The sequence below is a fragment of the Zalophus californianus genome, chromosome 4 (genome assembly GCF_009762305.2).
Source record: "Zalophus californianus isolate mZalCal1 chromosome 4, mZalCal1.pri.v2, whole genome shotgun sequence".
Lineage (NCBI taxonomy): Eukaryota > Metazoa > Chordata > Mammalia > Carnivora > Otariidae > Zalophus > Zalophus californianus.
Window position 1 is genome coordinate 23,157,040 of NC_045598.1, and position 27,950 is coordinate 23,184,989.

At 54.9% G+C, this 27,950-nt stretch overlaps 1 protein-coding gene across 2 annotated transcripts; it reads right to left on the reverse strand.

Annotated features, from left to right (window-relative positions):
- Positions 1–25,161, reverse strand: LAPTM5 (lysosomal protein transmembrane 5). 2 transcript variants are annotated; one of them, XM_027624146.2, is made up of 8 exons: positions 24,981–25,161; positions 9,055–9,148; positions 8,456–8,532; positions 6,732–6,863; positions 5,923–6,045; positions 4,633–4,728; positions 2,690–2,782; positions 1–1,409 (listed from the first exon to the last, which is right to left on the reverse strand). In XM_027624146.2, the coding sequence occupies exons 1-8, from the start codon at positions 25,065–25,067 to the stop codon at positions 1,320–1,322; spliced, it is 792 nt and encodes a 263-aa protein (XP_027479947.1). In that variant the 5' UTR covers positions 25,068–25,161; the 3' UTR covers positions 1–1,319. The 2 variants fall into 2 exon arrangements, with proteins under 2 accessions (XP_027479947.1, XP_027479953.1); XM_027624152.2 differs by lacking the exon at positions 24,981–25,161 and adding an exon at positions 15,559–15,748.
- Between the last annotated feature and the right edge of the window lie 2,789 nt (positions 25,162–27,950).

Genomic DNA, 27,950 nt, shown 5'->3' on the forward strand with positions numbered 1-27,950 from the left:
TGAAGCGTGGTGCTGCTTTATTGAAACTTCTTCCCCGTCACACACAAAGCAATTAAACAAGGGAGTGCTGGCGGGGAGCCTCTTACACAGCCCTCTGCCTCTGAACCCCCCTCTCAGACCCCAGAGAACCTGCCTCCATAGCCCTATTATCTCTGCCTCGGGATCAGCTCCCTCAGGAACCCCAGCCCACAGGGAAACAGGCAAAAGAGGGGGTGTTGAGACCCGAACCTTCCCTTCTGCCACCACCGCCATGAGCGCCCACAAAGAGTTTGCCTGCTTTGATTGAACTAACACGTGGATTTAGTCCCGCCAGCAGACCTGCCTGATGTCAGGGCTAAATTGCTGCTTAAGCACAAGCATTGAGCAGGACACAGATGCCTCTGCCCGAATTGGCGACAGATGGGGCCACCGCTGCAGGACGGTGGCAGCTCGCTGCCGGACACGACCGCGCTGGAGGCCGCCCTTGTCGCGGACCCCACCGCTGTGCAACTACGCTGACCATGTGTGGCCGACTGTTGCTGATGATTGTCTGTCTTCAGCAAAAACAACTGTGCGTTTGTCAGTACAGTTGGATGATGGGGACTACTGTTATTTCCTGGAAGTAGCTGCTGGATGACGTTCGGCAACTGCCCGAATTTTCGTTTGAACTAACAATCACTCAGCCCCTTGGAAGTACCAGATTGACCGGAGTGGGCAACCAGGTATTGGATTCAAATAAAGGGAATGGTTTGGGGCTAATTTGATTTTTATTGTTATTATTAAATTTTATCCCTGCTTTGAATCGACTGGTGGTTGGCTGTCCATAATTGCTGAACCCAGCAATTTGAAGAAATCAGACGTATGTATTTAGTGGGAAGGACCCAGGGACGATGACTTGGCCGCATTGTCCTGGGAAGGGACAACCATCTAAAACCAATGCAACGGACTGTGGCGGTCTGACTAAACTGGTTCCCTGCACGGAGAAGTGTGCTTTTCATTTCTGGCCACATGGTCACACAGGTCAAGTTGCAAGTTGTTTAACCAAACCCACTGAATTGGGAATGACGAACGGTTTAAACAAATGTTGGGGCTGATCACAATAAGCCGAGGGCTGTTGGACCGAATGTCCAAGAGACTCAAGAAGTCTTTTGACCTGAAGTTGACCCAGTTGTGAGCATCTCCCAGGCCCCATGGGAAAAGCAGGCCAGCGAGGGGGACACAAGCAGGTTGTCCTGAGGTCAGCCGGGTGGTTCACCCCGGCTGCAGGGGCCACCAAAGCAGAGAAGCGGATTGCGAGACAGCTCCGCCCCTCCCAGCATGGGGCTGGGGCCTGGCAGGTGTCACACCTCTGAGTAGGGAGGTGGTGCTGGGCCCCCATCTGGACTCTTGTACGGTAGAGAAAGGGCTTCCTCGTAGGATGGCAGGACCACCTGGGAACAAGAGAGATGGGGACTGAGGACCAGCCAGAAGGAACCAGATCCCAACCTGGAGTCAAGGAGCTCCAGCCCCCATCTCTGGCAAAATGGATGATGGTGATGACCAGCACACCTTGGGTACTTCCTCCGCTAGACATTGCATGCCGGAGACAGATGCAGTGTCTATTGCTTTAGGGGACAGACTTGCCTCTGCCTGTCCAGTTTCAAGCCCCCTTATGGTGTTAATGATGCACCATTTTCCCTGGGAAAACATTCTCCATCCACATGCTTTCAGAAGAATTGGTCCCACCCCTCATATCCGGAGTGGGACATGCGATCTGAGTGTGACCACTTGAAGTAGAACTTCATCCTCCCTGGCTAATATCATTGGTCTGGGGACAGGCTTGTGACCCAAGCTGGTCCCTCAGACATGCTCCTGGGCCTTTCTGCTGGGGTTGCTGAGAGGGTGGGATGTCAATCTAGGGGTTTTGGCAGCCATTTTGCCACCCTGAGGAAAGGATGGCCTGAAAATGGAGCCCACACTGAGGAAAGCAGAGTCAAGAGATGGAGAGGATGAGATCACATCCAGGTGTCACAACTCAGCCAGCCTCCGTGAGCCAGACCTACAATGGACCTTCAGGTTCTGGGAGTTAATAAATTCCCTTTTTTCACATAAGTCAGATTGAGCTGGGTTTCTGCCACTTGCAACTAAAAGTGTCTTGACTAATACAATCCCCATTTTACAGATGAGGAAAGTGACACCAGAAATTTAAACCAGCTGCACTTTTCCCATCATGTGTCTAATGAGCTGCTTCTAAGTGCACCTCATCTCTCTGCCTAGAAGGCCCCTTCCCCTTTCCCAGCTAACTTGTATCAACTTGCAGTCTAAGACTTGATCAAGTGTCACCCGTTCCAGGAAGCCTTCCCTGATACCCCAGATGAGGCCAGGTACCAACTCCATGCTCCCATTTCCCCCATGCTTCATGCTTCATTGCAATCAGATCTCTGTGTCTGGATTCTCTGTGGGCTCTACACTCCCCTAGGAAGGGGTGGCATCTCAGTTTTCTTTGCACCCCCAGAGTTGGATACAAAGCCAACAAAGAGTAAGAGGCAGAAAATGGTGAGTGCATGAAGGAATAGAATCCTAGACTATCAGAGCCGAAAGAGATCTTCACATTTCTTCCGGTCCAATCATCTCAACAAGGGGAAAAACCGCAACCCAGGGAGGGAGAGAGACCTTCTCCCGCTGACCCAGGGAGTGGCAGGGCTGGGACTTGACCCCCCACGGGGCTCACCTTCTGCAGCATCTTGGAGCAGCTCCTCTCCTCAGCTGAGTTCATGTACTTCATGAATTTGTAGCATCTCCACACGCACTTGAACATGTAGACCTGAGAAACAGCCAGATCAGACCATGCTTTGCTGACCGTTCTCACTGCCCCAGCAGGCCTGGGACAGATGCTGGGCACTTCCTGGGCAGCCCCAGATCAGCCCAGAAGGCAGCATCTGGCTGGTCCTGGTGGAGGGGCACCTCACCTGCTGGTCCCAGGTGTTCTGAGGATTGCTCTTTCCACTAACTTGCGCAGAAGGGGGCTCTGGGGAGCTTCTGCCCTCCCACCAGCCTCCCTGGCAATGGTCCTGCAAATCGTCCTTCTCCACCCCCTTGGGGCTGGAAGCTCACTACCTCCTGAGATGGCCGGTGATGTTTCTCTTAACGGTGGATATAAGCCCTGGGGGGGTTTTCAGGGTGGGGAGTGAAGCCCCCAGGGACCTGTTCAAGGAACAATAGCCAATAGGTCTCTCTCTGCCCCCAAACTGCCTCCTAAGTAAGGAGAGTGGGTCCTGTCTCCCAGCAGTTCTCTTGTTTTATGGAACCCCCATGATGGGGACGCAGGTGGCAGGAATAAATAAAATGAATTATAAAAGAATGAAGTAGGAGGCAGGTGGAGGAGGGTGGCCAATGAGGCAGAGTGAGGAACAGAGAGAGAACTCCCCGCAAGGGGGATAAAGAACGGGAGGGGTGGGGGAGACAGCTACGCGGTGGGCCGTGGGGAGTCGCTCTCCAGGAGGGTGTATGACGTCAACCCCTCCCCGCCCCCCCGCACGGGCTCCCCTAAGCCTCCAGGAAAGTTCTCACTGCACTTCACGGAAGCCCTTGTGCTAGGCCCCTCCTTTGAGGGAAGGCTCAGAGGAGGGAAGTTCCGTTTGCAGGCTGACATTAGGTGATGGCATGAGGCTGCCCAGGGCCGCCAGCAAAAGGAGGCAGTGACGTCCGGCTACACCCACACACAGAAAGACTGGAAGGAAATGGGCCCAGGTATCAGGAGCACCGGTCTCCGAGTGGTGGTGGGTGGTGAGCTGATTGCCTTCTTTCTGCTCATATGTAGTTTCCAAATTTCTACAATGATCCTATGTTACTTTCACAATCAGAAAAGAACACTCTTGAAAGCCCTTCTTTCTGCTGAGTCGACATCAGCCTCCCCGGGGCTTTGGGATACAGGCTCCAGTGCTGGCCTCTAGAATCCCCATGAGCATCCTTTGGGTATTTGGAGACCCCTTGAGTCACCTCTTTCCAAGCTGAATTGCCCTGGTTTCCTTGACTCCCTCAGATGGCAGAGGGTTAACACTCCCCAGTCTATCATAGCTCTCTAAGAGTGGAGACCTGACATGGGACTCTATCTTCTGGGCCTGACCACCTCAGAGAAGAATAAAACCATTCCCCTCCCTCGTTCACATCACCATACCTCTAGTAATATGACCTCAGGACCCATCTACATTTTGGTGCCTGAATCATATAAAGCTGTGACAGGGGCAAAGCAATATTAATTCTGTCCCTTTCACAGATGAGACCCAAGGCCCAGAAAGAAATGACTCGAAAGGCAACCACACAAAGCTAGCAAGGGGAGAGTTGGGACTCATATCCAAGACTTTCTGGTCCGATTTGAGACAAAACAGCTCCTCCTTCCCTGGATCAGGGTGTCTCTGAGTTGCACATTAAGTCCCTGACACCTGAACGCAAGTGGTCTTCACAGATCCCCTCCCTCTCAATGGGGTGTCCCCAAGGATCTCAAGTGGGGTCCAAGGAGCTGGTGTGGGAGGGCTGGAGGAAGGAGCCAAGAGCAGGGAGGGCAGCAGAAGAAGACAGTGGAAGACTTCCCTGCCTCCTAACAGTCTGATATGGAAGGGCCTAGCTAGCGTGGGCTCCCCACCCTTCCCGGAGCCATGCTAGGGGGCCTCTCACCTTCAGGATGAGGACAGTGATGAAGGCGATGGAGAAAATGATCATCATCTTGATGAACTGGCTGTGAGCCACACCCTCCTGGCTGGGGAGGTAATTCTGCAACAGATTTGGAGGCTGCATCAGTGCCTCTGTCCACAAGAAACTCTTCCAGCCTCCACACGTGGAAGGATGACACAGCCACTGTCCTGGCTGACCCCTGCCAGGGCCCTAGGAGGCCGGCACTACCTACCATCAGCCCCCTGTGACATGCGAGCAAACCAAGGGAAGCAGGTGCAGCGGATAACCACCCAGTTGGCTCTTACCTGGCTGGAGCCCCTGGCCCCCAGCCCCCAGCTGCAGTGGGCCCTTCTCTAGAGGCTAGGCTCACTGACAGAAACACCCAGTCCTGACACACGTGGGAGGCACACCCCAGCCATGCCAGCAAGCCATCTTGGGAGTGGGCCCTCCAGACCAAGTCAAGCCCTTGGCATCCACAGCCCCAGCCCCATCTCTGGGGGCACCTCATGAGAGACGCTGAGTGTGAATGACCCAGCTGAGCCACTCCCAAATTCCTGGTCCTCAGAAACAGTGTGAGATAGCAACTGTGTATTGTTTCAAGTCACTACGTTTGGGGATAACTCTGATTTTCATTGATTCAAGAATCTCATCATGCCTTAAGAGTGTATATAGAATTGAAACATGAACTTCACAAAATCATTTACTATATGGCCACAATAATTTCTAGTGTTGAGAATGAGATTGTGGGTTGTGTTTAGTTTCTGTTGTGCTTATGCACACTTTGGAGTGAAATACTAAATCCAACATTAAACCAAAACATGGGATTATATAGAAGACAATGCAAAAGGCCAGGCTATTTTATCATTGATCAAGGGATGTAGATGGAGGACCTGGAGAAGTCAGACAGTCCTCTTTAGTTTTATGGTGTAGTGCACTAAAATTGTGCAGAGAAGCCTCGGGGCCATCCTGAGATGTGTTGAGTGCCCCTTTCTCCATTCATAAAAAAATGGACATTATTTCTGCAAGGCAATTCACAGACTAGGGCTCCCTCTGGGATCGGGCAAGGCCGTCCCCAAAGTCACACGTCTGTCTGGCTTCTTCCTTTTGCCTCACATGCTCCTCCCTCTCTTTTTCAAGTGTCTTCCTGAGAGTGCTCCCTCAATCAATCATTTACACAAGAATCCTCCTCCACCTCTAGGGCACCCAGCCTAAGCACAGAGGCACAGAGAGGGGAAGCAGCTCGCTCAGGGCCACACAGCCCGTGATGGGGGCGGGTGCCTGGCCCATACTCACCATGTGGTTCATGGCCTTGAAGTTGAGATAAGTGGGTACTTCCATGTAGGAGCTGCAGAGGGTCAAGATGCTCAGGCAGAAGTCAAGCAGCTGCAGGGTCATCAGTGGGACCTTGGAGGGGCTCTTGGGAGGGCAAAGGCAGGAGGAGGGAGACAAACCAGCAATGAAACCCCAAGCCAGAGATCCCCAGGCTGTTCAAGAGACAGTCAGCCAGAGACACTGGGGACTTTCCAACCCACAGGACCCAGAAAGAAATGGATACCCAATTTTTAGACATTCCCGCTGAGGGCTGGTAGCAGGACCTGGCCTCTGACCAGGGTCTCCTCATGCCCAGCCCGGGGCCAGCAACTCAGTCTCTTCTAGGACAACAGTTAAGGAAAGTCTGAAAAGTAACTTTTGGGGAGCCGAGTCAGGGATTGGCACCTCCGTCACGGGCATCTGCCCTGTGGATGTTCATCTTTGGCTTTAATCAACTTTATCTTCCTTCTTTACTTGGTTACAAAGGAGGGACAAAGCAGGGGCTGGGCACGGAAATGGGCACACGCCCTTCCCTGTAGTGTAAACTCACACGTGGCTGGTATTTGCCGAGTGCCCACAACGTGTCGACCACCCTGTATACACTGTCCTTACTTCATAACCGTAACACATGGGGATGGTGAGCCGTTGCAGGCACATTTTACAGAGCAAGAAAGTTGGCGTGATTTGATGGGGCTCGGGCTCATCAACGAGGGAGGGGCCCAGGGGACAGAGCCCCTGCCACCTCCCCAGGCTGGCTGGCTGCAGGACATGGGGCAGGGCTGGGTACTCACAACCCGGCTGCTACGGGAGGCAAACTTGAGGTAGGCAGGCAGCTCGATGTAGGAGCCCAGCAGGGTGAGCAGACACAACAGGAAGTCCATGATTTGCAGGGACAGGAAGGGCAGCAGGTACTTCTCCCGGTTCTAGAAGACAGGACCAGCACTGTCAGGGAGTCCCCCGCAGCCTGAGGCCCCCACGCGCCCCCCTCCCCGGCAGCTCCCTTCCCTCCCTAGGTAATATGGCCCTTCCCCAAATCATGCCCTCTTGGCTGGGCCAAGGTCGTTCCACATGGACCCACATGCCTTCCCCTGAGGGAGGTTCTGGGATGGGGAGAAGGTAAGACTCAGGCCCCAAGTGCCAGGCATCTTGGTGTCCCAGGAGACAGGGAGAAGTGTCCCCATCTGCAGAGATAAGTGCTCCCAGGCCTCCAGAAGCAGAGTTTCAAGAACCCAACCAGGAAGGGCTTTGTGTCCATTTTACAGATGAGAAGGCATCAAAGAGGACTTCCTAGAGGTGGGGACGCCGAGGCCAGATCTGGAAAGAGCCGCCAGGGAAATGGGCAGGGTACTGGAGACAGAAGGGCCAGCATGAGCAAAGGTCCAGTGGGTGGGGGGAGGGGGGAAGCTCGCACAGCTTCAGGTGGGACCCTCCTCTGTCTGGACCACTCTTGGGGTGTTCGGTCATGGTCAGAGGCCCTGGGAGGCCGAGGCTGAAGTCCCTCTCCTTCAACTTCAAGCAAGTGACTACTGTGACCAGTGTGAGTGCACATGAACCCGCCGTTGGGGACAAAATCACGGAAGAGGTGGTTTTGTGGTTTCTCACGTGGCTGTCTCAAATCACTCGGGAGGCAGCCAGAATAGTTGAGACTCAATCTCAGGGTCTTCTGGGACGCCCTGGTCCACTTTTCCAGCTGGACCATGCCCGTCTCTGCACGAGCACCCGGGACCCGCCCTGCACAAGGTACAATCGCTCCCTGAGGCACAGAGCTTCCGAAGGGTGCTGTTAGCGGAGGGGGTGGTGGGGGCAGTGCAGGCAAGGTGGGCACATTCCAAAGCGGCCCCCCATCCTTCCTTGCCCCACTCTGCTGGCCTGCGAGTGCCAGGCCACTGGCTCCCCGGGGAGGATGCTCTTGCTGGGTCCTGCTCCAGGGGCTGTGTGGTGAGGCCCTGGCTTCCTGCCCCCCCGGGGCCAAGGGACAGACTGGTTCTTCTTCACAGACGGCTGAGCCACAGCCTGTCTCTCTCTCTCTCTTTCTCTCTCACCAGCTAGCTGGGTGGAACTGAGCCAGATGCTCGCCTAGCTCTGGTTCCTCTCACTGATTACGAAACCCACTGCTTTCTCCCCTCTCCCCACGCCTCGAAATGACCCTTCCTCTTTTCTCTATCAACATTCCCTGCTTGCATTTGCAGCTTCCAAGCATGTGGGTCACCGGCTAGTACAACCAAAGTACCCGTGTGCACACCCCCACCCATGGAGGCTATGCGTTAGTAGGGAACCAAGGCCTCCAGCTGGAGAAGCCTGGTATGGAAACGAGCCTTTCCAAACTGTAAGCAAGCATGAAGATCTCTAGGGTGCAGGGGGCGGAGTCTCCCACATTACCCACCTCCCACCCTCTTGGCAGCCAAGGCTGCCCACCCAGTGGGTGTGAATAGGAGGTGGGGCAGGAGGGTAGCTGGGGCTCCTGGCCAGCTCCCAGGTCCTGACTCCCATTCCCCTACCCCGACCAAGCCCTCACCTTGACCACTCCGATCAGCAGGCTCAAGCTGATGACGAAGAGCATGGTGATGAGCAGGAAGCTGGAGATCAGGTTGGCTGAAAGGCAAGGGAGAGCAGTGAAGGGCCCGGAGGTGCCCCCAGGACCCCCACGCAGGTTCCAAGGACCACATTTTGGGAACCACTGGTGTGGGGGCTATGACAGTGAGGAGCAAGCCCAGGCCCTGCCCTCCTGCTGTTCTCAGTCTTGGGGGACTACAAAGAGAGCAAACAGAACATTTCGGGTAACACGGGATGCAGAGGAGCAGGGAGCGAGGGGGTGCTTCGAGACGGAGTCAGAGAGGCCAGAGGGGTGGGATCCCACCATGGGGAGTTTCTGTCTTACTCCAGGGTGGTGGGCAGCCTGCTGTCACCTTCCTAAGCTGGTTAGGTTTGCAAAGCATCTTTCTCTCTGCTCTCACACCTAGAGACTTGGATGGGGACAGGTCTCCATTTGCAGAGGAAAGACCTGTGGCTCAGAAGGGCTTAAGAGGCAGGGCGTCAAACCCCAGCCAGTCTGCCCAGATCCAGGGCCCCTCCCCACACCTGCCCCTCCCGCTCCCGAGTCCCCCCAGGACCTACCGAGCCTGAGGTAGCCCGTCTGCCACACCTTGCAGGACGCCTTGCCATGGACCACCTCCACGGAGTGCTCGATGAACAGCAATACACTCATGATCTGGGGGCACACAGAACATCCATCAGTGGGGTCTGCACAGCTCCACCCTTGCCCCCTCCCACCCTGGTGACGGGGCAGTCCGGGGGGGTGGGGGGCCTCTGTAAGGAGGCTCCTGGAGGAGACAGCCGGAAGGCTGGGTCCATGGAGCATCCTGGATAAAGTGTGGCCTGTACAGATAGACGGCTCAAGCTCCTTCTCCCTTTTCCCAGCTGTGTGAGCTTGGGCAAGTTACTCAGCCTCTCTATGCCTCAGTTTTCCCATCTGTAAAATGATAGTGCCTGTAGCTACCTAAGAAGGTTATTATGAGGAGTAAGTGAGGACATCCCAGGAGAGCTGGGTCTCAATAAAACAACAACTGTGGCTACTGAAGGTCAAGGTTGGGGGACCTGAGGGCTCCCATCAGTAACTGGATCCCTCTTCTGCACCCCCTTTTTCACCAACAGGCTTTGGGCACTATAGGATCTCAGTCACAGCATCTGAGCATCACAGAGCCTCAGGTTCCTGGAATTATCCACATAGGCCTGCCAGCACCTGATCCGTGACTCCCCGGGGAGCCCTGCCAATCCTATCCCCCATGACGCCACAATTTCTCCATCTGCAAAATGCAGATAATAATACCTGTAGTGGGGCCACGTGGAATAATTCATTTAAAGTACCTATGCTCACTATTATGATTGCTATTATCCCCACTGGACTGTAGGTTCCAGGCAGGGAAGGCTTATGTCTCTCTTGTTCACTGCTCTAGCTACTGTACTGGATGGATGGATGGATGGATGGATGGATGGATGGATGGATGGATGGACAAATGAATGGACCCCATCCAAATCTGATGGGCCTGAGTGTTGTGGCCCTGGTGACAACTGGAGTCTAGCCACAAAACTGAAATGTGAAAGGACCTTGGAGTTCACCTTGCCTGTGCCCTCCGCCATCCAACACAAAACTCCTGTGCCATGCAGCCTCTGTTTAAATATTTCCAGCCAGGGGAACTTACAGTCTTCTGTGTGTCCATGTCCTTGCAGCAAGCCTTCTGCCCTTCCCCCACCACTGCACACAATTCTCCAGGAACCATCTGCCCACACTGAGAATCACAAGACTATCTCCTCCCTTGTAATGGATGCCCTACCTCTTTTAATATGGCTGAAGTTTACATTGGCTTTCTGGGTGGTCCTGCACTAGTAACTCATGCTTAGCTGACAGGCAACCAAATACCTACCATCTGTTTTCCCCTTGCTGACTGTGTGGGGTTTTTTTAGCTCAGACACAGGTCTCAATTTGTCTTCCTGCCACATTACAGTCTGTTCAGGGGGCAGCACAGAAGAGTGATGAAGAGCTGAGCTCCAGAGTCAGACAGAGATGGATTTGAATCCAGGTCAGTATGTGACCTTGGGCAAGTCATTTCACCTCTGAGTTTTGTCATCTGGAAACTGGCAACCACTGGATTTAGTAAGGAATAAACTGCACTGTATTTGCAAAGCCCTGAGCTAGGGGCCTACAGTGGGTGCTCAGCAAACATAATCTGCTTTTGGCTGCTGTGAGCTTACATGGGGTGATGGAATGTACCAGGAGCAGGTGCTGGGGAGTGGACAGCAAGCTCGCTCAAGCTGCCCCCTCCTGTGGCAGGGTGAACCAAAAAAGGCTTTGTTTCACCAAAAAGGTTGAGAGCAGCCCCGAAGGGAAGGCAGATGCTGTGGGGGCTGTGGCTGGCGCCCACGGGAAAGAGCCCCAAGAGAGAAAAGCCGCTTCCTCAGCCCCTGAAGCCTGGGGGCTCCAGCCCCTGCCCTCCCCAATTTCACCTTTAATGAGGGAAGGGGGAAGGGAGGCAGATGACAGGTTCATCCAGGACAGGACAGGGCACCCTGAGAGAGGGTGATCTCCCCACCTGGGGGGGGGGGGGTATGCAAGAAGAGCACAGATAAGACGTAGCTGCGCTTAGAAGGGCACATGAGTATCTACCAGGTGTGGCAAGAGAAGACTTCAGCAGTCCCAAGAATCCAGAATTGTCTGAGATCTGGAACGAAGCTCAGAATCAGACAACCCCAAGCTCCAGTTGCTTGAAAGAGCCTCTGCTTGTTTGATAAGCTCAGAGAGGTTAGGTGCAAGGACATACAGCAAGTTGGGGACAAAGTGGAGACTGGAGTCCAAATCCTCCAGTGGTCTCCTGGCGCCTTTGCACACACCCCACTCCCCAAAACATCTCAGAGTCCCCGCTGGCCCGTACCCCAGAGGCTGTAGGTATTTTGATCATGCACCTATGTCAGTAAAACCTTTTGAACACATCCTCTATATTTCCTTCTTTCAAAATTATATGTATGTGTTACTGTTCTGGTTATCATGAACATCATAACACAAACACAAATGCAGAAGTTAATAAAGAATATAGTTGAAAAATTTGGAAATGCTAATAATACTGTCCTCCTAAGGCCCCAGCAGTCATCTCAGGCATCACCCCTCTTTGGAGACCAGTGCTGACCCACCGCTGTCCCCAGCCCCTCAGTTCAGGCCCTGAACACCTCTCACAGCCCCACCGCTATGCCCACGATCCTGCCACTAGCACCCCAGCTACCCTCCCCCTCCCTCTCCCACCATAGCCTCTGATCCTGAGCAGGGGAGAGAAAGGGAGAGGACTTCGTACCCCCTGACCAAGGTGCACTCCCCTCACCATCCCAACAATCTTCCCAAACCCAACGAAAGGACTGTTCTGAATACTCCCACCCCTGCTGCACACACGAGTGAAGCAAGGCTCAGAGAGGTCCAGTAACTTGTCTGTGGCCTCCAGCCGGTAATGGGTAGGGCCAGGATTCAAGCCCAGGCCAATGGGCCCTAGATTGGATGCCCTCCACTGTCCTTCCTGCACCTCCCAAGCTCCGGCCTCTGCCTGAAGCCTGCCCGCCTTCCCCACCCCCATGCCGCTGCCCCAGCCGATTCAGAGCAGTGCCATCTCTTCCCTCCCCACAGCTTGTTCCCGGAACAGCAGGTGCCAGAAGTAGTCCTCCTTTTGTAAAAACCACCTGGGTTTAAAACCAGGCTCAGCCTTTCCTCCATTTCTACCTTCTCAACAGTCCGGGAAGGGGAGGGAGAGAACTCTGCCCCCATTTGCCAGATGAGAACCCTGAGGCCCGTAGATGGCAGGCACCAGCCCCGAGTCTCAGAGCCAGGCAACCTTAGAATCGGCCTCAGACCCTCTGCTGGGCCCTAACCTTCGGCAGAAGACACCAGCCTCAATCCGGGAGAAAGACAGGAGTCTCAGCTCCCTAGAAGATGGGATGGAGAGGAACTGACATTTATTGAGTACCTACTGTGTGCTCAGACCTGCACACACAGGCTTACATCACAGTCTCCCAAAACCCTGCAAGAGAAGCAACACTTCCCCCATTTTACAGATGAGAAAACAGAGACTCAGAGAGGAGAACTCACGTGGCCCGGCAGGGATCTGAACCGGGGTGCCCATGCCCCGAGGGTCTGGGGCTCCACCCAGGGCTGAGTAGACCCAGCCCCTGGTCTTGCCAACCATCTGCCCACCCTCCCCAGGCAGTTCTGGACACGCCCTGCTCAGGGACCCAGCAACTGGGGCACGAGGCCACCCACCCTGCCTCTCGGCTGTGTAACCCTAGCCAGTTCGTGGCTCCACCCTGCCCTCAGTTTACCTGCTCTGGTCAATGAGGAGAGGCACCCCCCTTTGCACCCAGGGCCACGGGGATGATTGAACTCCTGCAAACTATGGCATCTCATACCGAGGCCTCCCAGGGTGACCCACCCAGAGCTGGGCCCTGCTCATCAGAAGGCCCTCACCGGTCCACCCACGTCCCTAACCAAGAGCCTTTGTAGTTCTGGGAAAGTACCTGGCTTACCTGCAGTGCATGCTGGGAGAGGCCCGGAGGCCCCTAGGTTCCAGATGTCCCAGGTCCCTGGCCCTCACCTGCCCCTCACCTCACCCCCATCCCTGCCGGTACCCACTGGGACAGAGAGCTGCTTTCTCCTGTGACCCACGACCTCCCGGGACAGGACAGGGCTCTTCTCCTCCCACGAGCCCGGGAGACAACAGCCACTACCCCCCTACCCCCACCAGCACAGTGTCTCTCACTGCCTTCCCTCTTCAGCAGTGGGGTCGTGCAGAGTAGAGCTAGGGTGTGTGGCTCGGGTAGTCCTGGGCCCAACCAAAGCTCTGTGCCCCTGAGCAAGCCACTGACCTCTCCGAGCCTGTCTCCTCATCTGGGAAATGGGGACCATAACCAGACCTGCCTCGTAGGGCTGCTGTTGGGTCAAATGACACGGTAGCACAGAGCCAGGCATACAGCAAGTGCTCCATAAACGAACACGGTAGGCAGCGTTCATTAATCTGTGTAGGTATTCAGTCACTCCTTCTGTTTGTTCACCCAGTAAATACCCTCGGAGCACATAGTGGCTCCAGGCCCTGTCCAGCGAAGCCACTGACCCTGGCCTGGCCTGAAGGTGTCACGGTCCCCAGGGGAAACCACCAGTGACCGGTGTGTTCAGAGTCACAACAAGGGACATGCAGAGGGCTACAGGTCCCTGATGAGGGAGTGATCACCACCATCTGGAAGACTCGGGGAGGGTTTCACAAATAGGAAAAGTTTGAACAGGGTTTTGAAGGATAAGTAAGAGTTTCCCAACAGAGAAGAGAAAAAAGGCATTCCGGGAAGAAGGAACACCGTACGCGGAGGCCCAGAGGCTGGCAGGGCAAATCCAGGGAAACCCATGGGTGGGAATGCCTCGCCCTGAGGGAGGGGATGTTACCAGGGCCCAAGTGAGACCCAGGGAGATGCAGTGACCAGCCCAAGTTCACACAGGAAGTCTGCTGCAGAACCAGAGTCAGCTTCGGTCCTGACACGGAGCCGGGGCTGACGCGACAAGACCACACTGGTGCTGACCACGCTCAGCCCACCCTGCCGTCACCCCGCTCTCCATTCCCCTTTTATACCTCTTCCTTCTGCTTCCTCCTGCTTTCAGTTCCCATTCCCATCCCCAGCCTGTCCCTTCTTTCTCAGTAACAAACACAACCTCCCAAAGCTCAGCAATGGGGGAAGTGGCCAGAAAGCCGGGAGAATTTCTTTGGGTTGCCTGGTGGTTCTGAGGAGCGACCAACAGCTTGAGCCGAACTAGAGGCAGCAGAATCAGGGACGGTGGGAGGAACGGGGGCGCTAGTGAATACGGCTGGGCCAGAACGGCGGCAGTGCCCTGGCTGAACATCGTGGGCAAGGTGCTGGCCGGCTGGGGCTGACAGTGGCTGCCATGCTGGGAGATGGGGGCTGGCTGTCATGCGGCAGGGTTTGGCGTGCTGGCGACTGTAACGATGACGTGGGCAGCAGTAATAGAGGTGACTGTGGCTGAGGCGAGGTGATGGATGGTGATGAACGAAAGCCCAGTGGGCATGCTGGGAAGCGGTAATCGACTGCAGTGGTAAAATGGCCATGACGTTGCTGCTGACAGTGACATCTTGATAGGATGGCGGTGACGACAATCGTGGTTGACAGTGGTGAAGACAAGAACGCCCCGATTCTGGGGCTCAAACACCACTCTCCAGTCCGGGAAGGTGGGCCACCCTCTCGGAGCCCCAGGGGCTCAGGACCCACCCTCTCAGAAGCAGGCGGGCAAAGCCCCATCCTCTGAGATGCCAGGGGGCACCCTTTACTGAGACCCACTCCGTGGTGAGCACCTACTAGGTGCCAGCCAGTGCAGGGCCCTCTGCTAGCCCTCCACTTCATGTGCTCCTGGCAAATCTATGAGGTCAGACCGTTCCCCCCACTTACATCGGAGGAGAGCAGGGGCCTGGGTGTGACTTGGCAGAGGTTGCACAAGGAGCCAGGCCCGGGCATGTCCTCAACCCTTTCCCAACAGATAATTCAGTTTGCAAAATGGGAAGTGGGTCCCAAGTGCGCACCCCTTCCTGACCCCCCCCCTTTCCAGGACTGCTCCACCCTGACCCTGTGTCCTCCGGCCCTGGTGGCCTAGCGACCCAAGGGCTGCTGCACATTTAAACCATTATCATCATCATCGTCTCATCATCACACCCTCCCTGAAGCTCAGCCGCCCACTCTGTTTTCCCTGGGGGCCCCTGGCTTGTCTGGGAGGAGGATGGGAGAAGAGAACAAGATGCATCAGCGTCAAGAGGAAGCTGTCCTCCCCCACCCCCTCCTCTGCCACCCCATACTTCCTGTGGAGGCTTATCAAGGCAACTGGGTGGGGACCATTCCCCCACAGCATCATTTCCCCAGCCAACCCCGGATATCATCTGCCGGGCCCTCCTGGAGGAGCCCAGGCTCAGCTGCAGCCCCTGCCGGGCTGCCCTGCCCCAGACCCACGCCCCCGACCCCGACCCACACGGAGGCTGCTCCTCCCTCCCACCCCTGCCCCCTCCACTATTCACTGAGCCCTCCACCTGGCCACTTTACCTCTCTGTGCCTCAGTTCCCTCATCTGCAGAGCGGAGAGAGGGATTCACCCCCTCTCGAGGCTGCCTCGAGGAGCCGATGAGGTGACATGTGTCTGCTACCGAAGACGGACCCACTCAAGAGAGACCCACTGACCAGCAGAAGTGCTTCTGTGTGGACACCAAACCACAAGCCCCCCACGGCCATGGCCTCTCTATTTGTAACAGCCCCAAACTAGAAGCAACCCTCCCGCAGAAGGACAGGCAAATGCATGGTGATATATTCGCCCAATGAAATACAATGGTGGGCGGTAGGGGCGGGGGGTGAGCTGGCCACACACGGCAACCCAGAGGAAGCTCACCAATACAGTGTTGAGAAAAGGAAACCAGACACAAAGGAGCACCTGCTGTGTAATCTCATTCCTGCCTAGTTCTAGAACCTACGTTGAAAGAGGCCAGTGGGGCGAGGGTGGTGATGAGGAGGGGGCACCCAGGGCCTCTGGGTCTGGTCTCGTCCTATTTCTCAATCTGGGTGGAGGTTACATGGGTGTGTTCACTTTGTAAACAGTTCATCAAGATGTACGCTTGTGATATGTAAATTGCGCATCAAGAAAAGGTTTGCAAAAGTAAAATAAGATAGAGATTAGCAGGCACCTACTACGTGTCAGGAGATCACAAAGATAAATCAGGCTTCCAGGCCTCCAGGCCAGAAGGCAGGGTCCACGGGGCCCCAGGAGTTGGGAGTGGGGAGCTGCCCTGGGATGGGGGTGAATTTTGAGAGTTCGGGGTCCAGGACTAGAAGCTTCAGGAAGGCTTCTGAGAAGAGTTGGTCTTAAAGTTTTCTCCCAAGGGGCAGTGGGATGGGTGTGTCAGGCAGAGGGAAGGGCAGGAGCGAAAGCAAAAGTGGGCGAGCCCCTTGGGGCGCCTGGGTGGCTCAGTCGCTAAGCGTCTGCCTTCGGCTCAGGTCATGGTCCCAGGGTCCTGGGATCGAGCCCCACGTCGGGCTCCCTGATCGGTGGGAAGCCTGCTTCTCCCTCCCCCACTCCCCCTGCTTGTGTTCCCTCTCTCGCTGTCTGTCAAGTGAATAAATAAAAATCTTTATTATTAAAAAAAAAAAAGTGGGCGAGCCCCATTCAGGAAACTGCAAGAAGTTTCTCTTGGGGACTGTGACTTGGGGGTCATCCATGTGCCAGGCACCCAGTGGGCCCCCAGGAAATGGTAGCTGCTGTGTGGCTGGGCTGGTGGAAGGATCTAGAAGACATGGGGGAGCCGGTGGTTTCACCGGGGTGTGGCTTCGGGAGCGGCAGAGCCAGGAGAAAGCTCTCCAGGCAGAAAGAACAGCTTGTCCAAAGGCGGGGAGCTCCCAGAGAACACAATTCAGATGGCGTGTGCCTCGGTTTATCGCCCTGTAGCATACCAAGTGCCATGACGTAAATGAAATCTTTAAAAAGGGGTGGACGGCACCTGGGTGGTTCAGTCACTTAAACGTCTGCCTTCAGCTCGGGTCATGATCCGGGGTTCCTAAGAGCCTGCTTCTACCGCTCCTTCTGCCCCTGCCCCACAGCTTGTGCTCTCTCTTTCTCGCTCAATCTCTCTCTCTCTCTCTCAAATAAATAAATAAAATCTTAAAAAAGAAGAAGAAGAAGAAGTGCCATGGCAGGAGCACCACATGGGGAGTAGCTCGCTCTGGCCCGGGCTGCCTGGGCAAGCCAGTGTACCATCCTCAGCGACCCCCGCAACAAACACACACCCCGGCGCGTGACAGCCCACCAAGGCCCGCCCTCTGCCCTCTGCCCTTTCAGACCGGCCCCTAAGAAAGAAGACAGGATGGCAGGCCTTTCCGTGAAATTCCTGGCCCAGTGAATCCCAGGGGCCTCTGCCATTCCATGGTTGGTGGGAGGGGGGGGTGCCCCTTTGGTGGGGCTCAGAGTCATTCTCCAGGCTTGGCCCAAACCCCCATCATCCTCCACTCCCTGAGCATCTGGGGAAACACCCTGCAACCAAACCATTCCCATAAACCATCAATTCCCTCTTTACCTTCAGAGCAAAGGCCCCCCATGAGGGCTCCTGCTATAACCACGGGGCACTCAGCAGAGGCCAGGGCCTCCTCGGGATGCCCGCGGCCCTTCATCCTCACCTCAGCCTCGTGAGGCAAGTTCTGCTATTCCCACTTTCTCCCCATTTTGCAAGTGAAACTGAGACTGCGTCTTTGCATGTAGGCTCCACGTTTCGACGAGCCAGGCCCCTTGGTTCTTACAGGTGACCCCTACCCCGTCACTGCCAAGAAGCGTGCCCTCCCCACCACGGTCTGGGCCACGAGCAAGGCCACCAGGCTCTCGTTCTTTATCCACCACAGGCTGCCAAGCTGACTGGCCTCTCCAAGCCTCTTTCCTCTTCTGCCGAATGGAGGCTCCAGTGTTCGCTGCCATTTGTGGGGTACTCATGAGGTGCTGGGTGTGCCTCCACCTGGTTTCCTGTGAGTCTCAGAATGACCCTGCACTTTGGCGTCACTGGCCCCCATTTGCCAGGAGAGGAGATTGAGACTGGGGGCTGGGGAAGGGCGCCCTTGGCTCACAGCAGGGCTGCGGGCTGGAAGCGCAGGGAGCCAGCACCCTTCCCCGCGCAGCCTCTTGCTCAGCTTCCTGCCTCGTCAGGGTTTCTGGCTTCTGTGGCCCCTTTCCCCATAAGAAACCAGCACAGGCCCCACAGGGAGCACAGAGTGAAGTCTGGGTTCTGGGTCCACTGCCCTGGGCTCAAAATAAAAGCCTCACTTCCTAGGGGGCTCAGGGTCAGGGTGGTGACTGAGAACCATCAGCTCCCCCAGACTCCACCCTCCAGTGGTGGGGCCCAGTCTGAATGGGAGGACCCCGTCCTCTGAGCTTGTGCCTCCCCTAGCCATGGCGCTCTGACAGCAATGGGTCCTCTCAACCCAGGTGATTCCTGAAGGCTGAGACCACCACCCACATCCCATTCCCAGAAGCCCTTTCCTTCCCTTCCCCTGGGCCTGAGAACAAGGAAGTGGGGAGAGGTGAGGCCCAGCCTGGGGTCTGACCTATCCTCACCCACCTCACAGGGCAAAGACCTCCATCACTCAGCCCTCCAGGCCTGGTGCCACAGGAAATGTTTTACTTTGCCCCCAGGGGACCTTGTGTGCAGGCCCCAATTGGTCCAGTGGGTCCAACGGCCTCCTCAAGTAGCTGTGTGGGCCTCCAACATTTTATAAGTTAGAAGGTGGGGGCGCCTGGGTGGCTCAGTCATTAAGCGTCTGCCTTTGGCTCAGGTCATGATCCCAGGGTCCTGGGATCGAGCCCCGTGTTGGGCTCCCTACTCCGCGGGAAGCCTGCTTCTCCCTCTTCCACTCCCCCTGCTTGTGTTCCCTCTCTCACTGTGTCTCTCTCTGTCAAATAAATAAATAAAATCTTTTTTATAAATAAATAAATAAATAAATAAATAAATAAATAAATAAATAAATAAGTTAGAAGGGATGAGGAGTGTAACTCAGTTCCAATTAGGGCCCCTGGGCCCCCTCAACCCCCACCGCCGGCCTCTTCACACCTTCAGAAAGGGCACAGACCACATGGAGGCATCAGGCATGAAGGCAGAGGCTCTAACAGACTTTCATCTGGGGCTTTCCCCACCTGGCAGTTGGGGCCTATTTTTAGGCCCTAAACAGATGAGCTTTCAAAGGTGTGGTCTGCTCCCCCAGCCCACTCTGGGCCCCAGCCGGTAGCCCCTCACTCCAATGGGGCCACATCAGCTCAATACCTCAAAGCAGTCACCCTTGAGGCAGGGACTCCTGGCCCCAGGGAGCAGATGAGGAAACTGAGGCCCAGAAGGCAAAGGTGCCTGCCTCCTCCAGGTTACATCGCAAGTTAGTGATGGAGACAGTGCTGATTTTCAATCCCAAAATGCAACAGAAAGAGAAAAGAGTCCAAGAAGGACAAATCAGGAGGGCTTCCTGGAGGAGGAGGCTTCCTGTGAGCTGGACCATAAAGAAGAAATGAAGACTGGGTGAGGGAAGGGCCTCCCAGACAGGCGGGCCACCCCCAGCCCATGGGCCAGGTAATGAATTCATTTGTTTGTTCACTGGCTCATTCCCCATACCTGTGTGCTGGAAGGGGCGACCCAGGACAAGCCCTACCTCCAGGTGATCTGGAGCAAACCAGGAACCTTCCTGGCCCCCTGCTTTCTCATCTCTAAAAGGAGAGCATTGGACCAAGGAGAGATCCATCGCTTGGGTTATGGAGCCTGAAAGAAATGAGAAACTCGGTCCAGCCTCCCCGACCACACCTCACGCCCATCCCTCCCTAACCCCCAGCTCTATGAACGTCCCAGTGTTCCTACCAACACAGGGCCTTTCCCTCCCCCAGGCTTTGCTCACCTCCCCAGCAGCCCCAAGCACACGCCGGCTCATCCTTAGCACGCAGGCCTCCTCCAAGGAGCCATTCCTGAATCCCCAGCCTCCACTCCAGGACTGGACTGAGGCCCCTCATCTGTGTGTCGGCATCGTCCAGCAAAGCCACTATCATGGCTCCCCTCGGGCCTGGAGCCCCCGGAGGCATAGGCCATGGACGTGTCAGGCCCGGACCCTGGCCCAGGGCTCAGCACAGAAAAATGAAGGCAGGCTGGAGAATTTATCTGCATTAAGGACAGACTCCTTTAAATAAGAGAGGTTGCTTTACTTTTTTTGTTTTGCCAATCTAAAAAGTAGTATATTAGAGCAACCAAATAAATAAAGTAGCACTGGATTATAACCCAAAGCGTAAAATAAATATCCATGTGTTTCTACTGATGTAAATAAATAAATCGTCTAGTTTTAGAACAAATAAGGAGGACAGACCAATCTCCCATGAGAAATTCCAAATATCTCAAATATTAGGTAGCTTGTCTGCCCTCAAGAAATAACTCTCCACTCCTTAAGTGACCTTCTTCCAGAAAGGACAGTATGGAGGCGGGGGAGGGGGGAGGGGGGCAGTGGCGAGAAACCTGACAAACACGATCTTCAAGGTCACCATCAACAGTGATAAGACATGTCGGGAGTCCACACCTTTGATAGGATGTGCTGAGAATGGCCCTTCAACTCTGCCGTCTGCCTCCCAATAATACTTTACCCAAGTCCAACCAAGAGAAAACCATCAGACAAGTCCCATTCGATGAATATTTGACCAAATGTATGACCGGTACTCCTCAAAACTGTCAAGGTCACCCAAAACAGGGAAAATCTGAGAAACTGTCCCAGCCAAGAGGAATGTAAGGAAGCATGAGGAATAAATGTGACATGGTATCCTGGATGGAATCCTGGATGGGATCTTGAGACAGAAAAAAGATGGGAGGAAAAGCTGAGAAGATCTGAATAAAGCATGGGCTTGAGTTAGGGTATTGATGTAGACTCATCAATGTGACAAATGTGCCGTATTAATGTAAGATGCTAACCCCAGGGGAAACCAGGTGAGGATCGTACAGGAACTCTGTACTGTGTTCACAATAGTTCTGTGAATCCAAAACCGTTCTAAAATTAAGGCTACTTTAAAAAGCAGTACATGCTCAGGGCGCCTGGGTGGCTCAGTCGGTTGACTGACTGCTCTTGATTTTGGCTCAGGTCATGATCTCAGGGTCCTGGGGCCGACGACCCCCAAGTAGGGTTCCCTGCTCAGTGCAGAGCCAGCTTGAGATTCTCTCTCCCTCTCCCTCTGCCCTCCCCCCTGCTCATACTGTAAATACATACATACATACATACATACATACATACATACATGCTTATTGTACCAAATAGAATACAGGAGTGTAGAAAAAATTAGAGCTTTCACAACCCTATAACCAGAGACAGCCAGCATCAGTCTCCTTCTCTCCTTGGCCTAAAGCAGGTGTAAGCTTTTCATCTAGGCAATGCATTTCTAATGGAATTCTAGGCAGTAGGGGAGTAGTCAGGGAGGGAGATATTTCTGGGCAAAAAGGTCTTCTGGGGATTCCGCCCCCACAGTTGACTTAGGATGTACTTTGGGTTGCCAGACAAGCCAGGGCCAAAGAGGCCAATTTAAAGAAAGTTCTCTGGGGGCACTTGGGTGGCTCAGTTAAACGTCTGTCTTCAGCTCAGGTCATGATCCCGGGGTCCTGAGATACAGCCCCAAGTCGGGCTCCCTACTCAGCTGGGAGTCTGCTTCTCCTTCCTTCTGCCTCTTCCCCGAATCGAATGCTCTCTCTCTCAAATAACTAAATAAAATCTTTTAAAAAGAGAGAAAGAAAGAAAGTTCTCTGACTCCCCTACACATGCAAGTTTGAGTCAGAAATCACCCATGACCGAGGAAACCCTCTACAAACCTAGCAGGACCTTGAGGGAGGCCCTCCAGCCCTTGGACACAGAAGGGTCCTCCCATAAGAAGGTCCCTGATGACCAATAAAGTGTAACGCTGTCTTAGGACACCAAAGACCCAATTTAGCCCTCCCCAGAGAGGCCGAGGCCAAGTCCAGGAATAGCTCTCAGTGTGCAGTTGTCATCCATGACTGGCTCCAGATGATGACAATCTGGGCCATCGACACATCTGGACAGCAGCTTCTCTTTTTCCAACCAGATGCTAGAGACCCAGCCAGCACACCTGCCACCCAGCGCCTGCCCTTTGTGGGAAGGAACAGAGGCTTCTCCAGACAATGACCCCCCATTGCAACCACCCAAGGACCCCAGAGAGGTGCCTGGGCCGGGCATACATCCTCCAGGCTTCTCCTCCATTCTCATGCCTTCTGCTCTAGAACACCCCATGGATCCCCATGGTTCACATTGCAGACAGTGGTTCTCAACTGGGAGTGACTTTGTCCCCAGGGGACATTCGGCAACATCTGGAGATATTTTGGGTTATCACAACCCGGGGGTGCTCCGGCGTCTTGTGGATAGAGGCCAACGATGTTACTAACCATCCTACAATGTGAAGTTCAGTCCCCACGACAAAGAATTCTCCAGCCCCAAATATCAATTGTGTGCTACAACAAAGGTCCACTCTCTTCAGCTTGTCTCTCTGAGCACCTACCACCTCCCGCACCCCAAGCTGAAGCCTCCAGGTTGGTCTGGGTATTGTCCCCGACACAAGCCACCGTCCCTCAGCCTCTACCCTTTGCACACCTGTTCCTCCCCGTCCATACTCCCCACAAGCAAACTCTACACCTCCACCAATGGGCACCACCTCCAAGAAGGCTTCCCTGATCACTTGCCCACACTTTCTCCAGCCCTGTGGGCAGGCACTGATATCACTTCACCACCTACAGGTGAGGACCTCAGACCGTGGGATCAAGAAGAAACCCCGGGGCGCCTGGGTGGCTCAGTTGTTAAGCATCTGCCTTCGGCTCAGGTCATGATCTCAGGGTCCTAGGATCCAGCCCCGCGTCTGGCTCCCTGCTCCACGGGAAGCCTGCTTCTCCCTCTCCCACTCCTCCTGCTTGTGTTCCCTCTCTCGTTACGTCTCTGTCTGTCAAATAAATAAATAAAATCTTAAAAAAGAAAAAAGAAACCTCAAGAGTCGCAAAGTCTGGGGTGTGCGGGACAGTGGCCAGGCCCACGCAGCCTGCATATGGACCCGGTCTGGCCAGCACAGGGATTTCTTTTTCACCTTGAATCCGTCACCGATACGGAAATAAATCAGAAAATGTGGCATAAAAGCCTGTGTTTCCTGCTTCCCTAGATGTCAGAAGAGCAGCTCCCGGGCCCACATTCCTTGGTAGAAACAATCAGCAGAAGCAGAGACCAGCTTCCAGAACAGACCCAGGACGGGGCCCCCAGGTCAGCGCCGACCGTCTGCCCCACCCCACTCACTTCCGTGACCTTTCTGGCCCGCAAACAGGGGGGAGTTTGAACCCTCTGAACCAGTCCCCCTCCCCACCCGACATCTTTCTAAAGGGAAAACTGAGGCCCAAGAGAAAATTGTCCCAGGTCACACAGGCAGTTAGTAGCAGAGCTGGGGTCAGGGCCCAGGGGCCCACTTCCCAAAGGGACACCTCCGCGTCCATCACTGTCCTTCGGAGAACATTCCACAATCTCAGAGCTTGAAGAGGCCCTAAGGATTTGGTGTGGGGACAGCCAAGGTGCCCTTCACATCTCTCAGGGTCACTCTCACGCTGGCAGGAGCAACGCCCCAAACCCGCATTCTGGGGTCTGACAGCTTGAGTCCGGCTACACGGCCGCGGGCGCTGCATCTGAGGCACGCTGATAACAACACGTCCTCTGCGTCCGGTGCTGCTGATACGCCTTGTAGATGGGAACTCCCTTGATCCTCTCAGCCACCCTATCAGAGAGGTGGTACTATTTTCGGTGGGGGAACTGGGCTTCAGAGAGGTTAGGTAAGCGGCCCGAGGCTGCACAGCTAGGAAGCGGCGAGGCCAGGATTTGCACACAGGCGTGGATCCAGAGGCTGTGCGCTGACGGCTGAGTTGCACCACCCCTCGGACGTCCAGGCTCTGGCTGCAGCCCTGCCCGCAACAGGAAGCTGATGCAGCCAGGCTTAAGCAGCTTACAGCAGCCCACCACAGAATGCCAGATTTAGGCTAATTTTGAGGAAGCCCTTCTAGGCTCATGAGAGAACTGTTAACCACAGGCCCTGAGTCACCCTAGGAGGAAGGTGCCTGGGTCTGGGGGAGCTGGGTGTGGCTCGGAGCTGGGTGGTGGCGGGATGATCTGGGCAGGACTGAACAGAGACCCCAACTTTCACCCACCGAGACGGAGAGGGGAGCCTCCAGCCCCAAGGGGCTGTGGCTCACCCAGAGTCACTCTGCATTCAGAGAAGACAGAGAGGCTCCACATCGGGGCTGTGCACACCAGCTTCCAAAGGGGAACCGCGGGGCCACTCCTTCTCCAGAGCGTGGGCCAGGCAAGCCATCCTACCCATTAGCACAAGACCTCGAGTTTTCTTTGGTGGAGAGAAGGCGGTGGCGTGCCGAGCTATCCACAGAGGATCCAGCCCCCTCCCTCCCTGCTAGGAGCACAGGGGAGAGATCCCCACCTTCCTCCCCACCAGCGGCCCAGGCCCCCCACAGGAAGAAGCAGGTCCGACCCCATACCCGGGCAACAGTCCCAGTCCACAGTTCTGCACACATTCCTGCCTTCCACAGCCTTTCCCAGCTGCGTTCCATTTGAACCTTGCGACTGCTATGTTGTCCCATTTCACAGAGGCAGAAACTGAGCCTCGGGGAGACGGTGAGTTCCATTCGCTTGGAACGAGGCCCCTTCTCCCACCCCTGCTACCCTCCGGAGGCGGCTGCAAGGCCCCCTGCCGTTTGACAGAGGGGGAGACTGAGGCCCAGGGCGGGGACGGGATCTGTCCAGGGTCCCAGAGAGAGGTGCTGGGTGGCGGTACTCCCACGGTCGGGGGCGGGGGGGAGGCGTCCGTAGGTCAGGGCCCTCTCTCTTACACACACACGCACACGCAGGCACACACAGCCTCCCCGCGCCTGCCCGCACACTCACCACATGGTAGATGGCCAGGGCAGTGGTGGCGATGCGGACGTTAAAGCAGCAGCAGGTCTGGCGGGTGGCAAGCGCGTGGGGGGCCATGGTGCCGCCGTCCCCTGCTCCTAGGCACTGAGGTGGGGAGCCCAGCGCCCGGAGCAGGGCAGAAAAGGGGAAGCTGCTGGCTGCCCTCCTCACTTCCTTCCTGCCCCTCAGACAGGCAGGGGCCAGCTCATCACCACGGGGGCGGGGAAGCGGGGACGGGCCACAGCCTGCCTCGAGAGCACTGCAGCTGGCCCTCTGCCACCCCCCCGGGGGGGGGCTTCCCTGGGGAGGGCAGGTGCCGGGACCTCGGGACCCAGCAGTTTGGTGGGTGAGCAGACACACACCCTGCTTACGAGCTGCTCCCCGTCACTCCTGGAAACAGCGTTACCAAGCCCATTTCCAGACAGAGAAACGGAGGTCCAGAGAAGTCAAGGCAATCACCCCAAGTCACACTGTAGTTAGTGCCAGTGGCAGGATTCAAACCCAGGTCTGGCTGGCTGCCCACATAGCTCTCGTGTAGGATTTCCTACATGTTCTTAGCATGATCCTGGATTGACTGTTGTAATCCTCACCTCAGTCCTTTGAGGGAGGTACTATGATTAGCCCTGTTTTCCAGATGAACAGACCAGGGCCCAGAGAGAGGAAGTGATTTGTCCAAGGTCACATAGCTAGCTTGTGGAGGAACTGGGATTTGAATGGAGGCTGACTGGTTTGAGAGGTGGCCCCCTCGGAGCAGGTGTTCTCTTCACTCTACCCCCAGCCTCAGAGAGAAGCATGTTCTTCCTGAGCTCTGTCCGAAGCAGGACAAAGAAAAAATAATTACTGAGAAAATCCATCAGTCATGTGTCAGGCCCCTGGCTAGGCTCTCCCCACACCTGGCTCCTTAATGCCTCACAGCAATCTGGGAAACCCTCAGTCAAGTGTCTCTTTATGGGGGCCTCCAGGCCCCCTGAGACTCACATGCAATCAGGGATTTTCCCCCCTCACTCTTGGGAAAAGTTGGAATTAATAAAGCATGACTATTATCAAGCTACACTGGGACCTCTGCTCCCTTCTCAGGTGATAAATCATCCATACGGCAGTAAAGGAAGGGAATATGAGGCACTTGGGAAATCCCTACAAGAAGTCGGCCCTGTCCAGATGCCAAGCTCACTTGCAAGGTACCGCTTCTGGGGGAGAACACCGTGGAACCTGAAGTTCCACCCCCACATGATGTCAGGATTGGCCACTACGGCTGCTCGTCATTTCTGCCCCAGGAGAGATTATAAAAGGTCTCTATGCTCCTCCCCCTGGGCAGGGATTGTGCTATTGGACCCCCAACACTCAGCTGGCGGACTTGATCAAACCTTTCTCTGTTTGCCTATGAGACCAAGGGGGGCTCTGCAAGCTTGGGTGCCTGGGCGACCCTGCCCATCCCTTCCCCCACCTCACTCTCCAGCCTTTTTATTTGTATCACAGGCCTTGCAGAGATCAGACATCACAGAAAGGTGGTACAGAGTCCTGGCCCCACCCGTGGTGGGCTCTAATGCTCACAGTCAGGGTTCAAATCTTGGCACCTGCTGGCCAGGGAGCCAACACAGTGACAAAAGTCCTGCTTTGCCCAAGAGCAGCAGGACCAGAGTGGCAGGAAATGAGGAATGCAGGAGCCAGAAGGGCCCTGAGGCCATGCTGGAGAGTCTGGATGAAATGGTGCTGGGAAACCACTTGAAGATTTAATACCATAATAAATTAGAGCCATGCATAACATTATGTTTGGTGAAACTGGAGCAGGTGTAGAGCCAATTCCCAGAGCAGGTGCCGGAACCCACTGCTGGTATGTGAGGCCATTTTACATGGTATATGGAAGAACACTTTTCATTTTTATGGTGATAAATTCATTTTAATGTGCATTATAAAAATATACATAACTAGCCCATGAATTTTGTGATTTTTCCATTTATGAGAGTAATATAAAGTCTCTTTTTTAAAACAGATGCATTTAAATAAAAAAGCAAGTTGGTTCAAAGAAAAATATCAAGCCAGCTGCAGGCCAGGAGGCAGGCAGATGGGGCAAACAGCCAAGGAGCAGGGTGGGCACCACTGGTTTGGGAATTCGGGTCCGTGGGAAAGCTCACGGGAGCTGTGTGATCTCAGACAAGGTGCTTGATCTCTCTGAGCTGTGGTTTCCACAACTGCAAAACAGAGGCAGATGCTCCACCTTGGTGAGGATGAAATGAGGTCTGTTTGTTTCCTCCCTTCCCAGACCAGCCTGCTCCCCACCCCCACCCCCACCCTCAGGCTGTTGGGAAGAGGCACAGTCTGAAATTGAATCCTGATCCATCTGATCATGGGTCCTGGCCACCATCTCCCTCCCAGAAACAACGGAGTTCTAATTGATCCTTAGTTCCACGCTGAGTAGCTGGCCTCCAGCACATGAGGGGCCCTGGGTGGGAGGGGGAGGTTCAGTCGCTCCCTGTGGGATGGAAGCGCATTCTTCTTTATTTGTATCCCCTCCAGCCCTTCTGAGCACTGGACCCCAAATGTCGGACCCCTTGGCCAAGGCCACTGAGGTCAGCAGAATAAAAAGAACCACATCCCCATCCCCGGAACTTGAGAATCTATGTGACCTGACATGGTGAAGGGACTTTGCAGGTATGATTAAAAGAATCTTGAAATAGGAAGCTGATCTTGGAATATCCAGGAATATTCAGGGCCCGATATAATCAAAAGGGAATCATCAAAATGTAATCATAATCATCATCAAAAATGTAATCATAAGTGAAAGGGGGAGGCAGGAATACTAGAGTCAGATAGAGATTGGAAGATGCCAACGTGCTGGCTCTGAAGATGGAGACAGCTAAGGAAAGCAGGCAGCTTCTAGAAGCTGGAAAAGGCAGCAGATTTTCCCTGTATGAAAGGATGCCCCCTGCGGACACCTGATGCTGGCCTCTGTCTGGTTTTAGC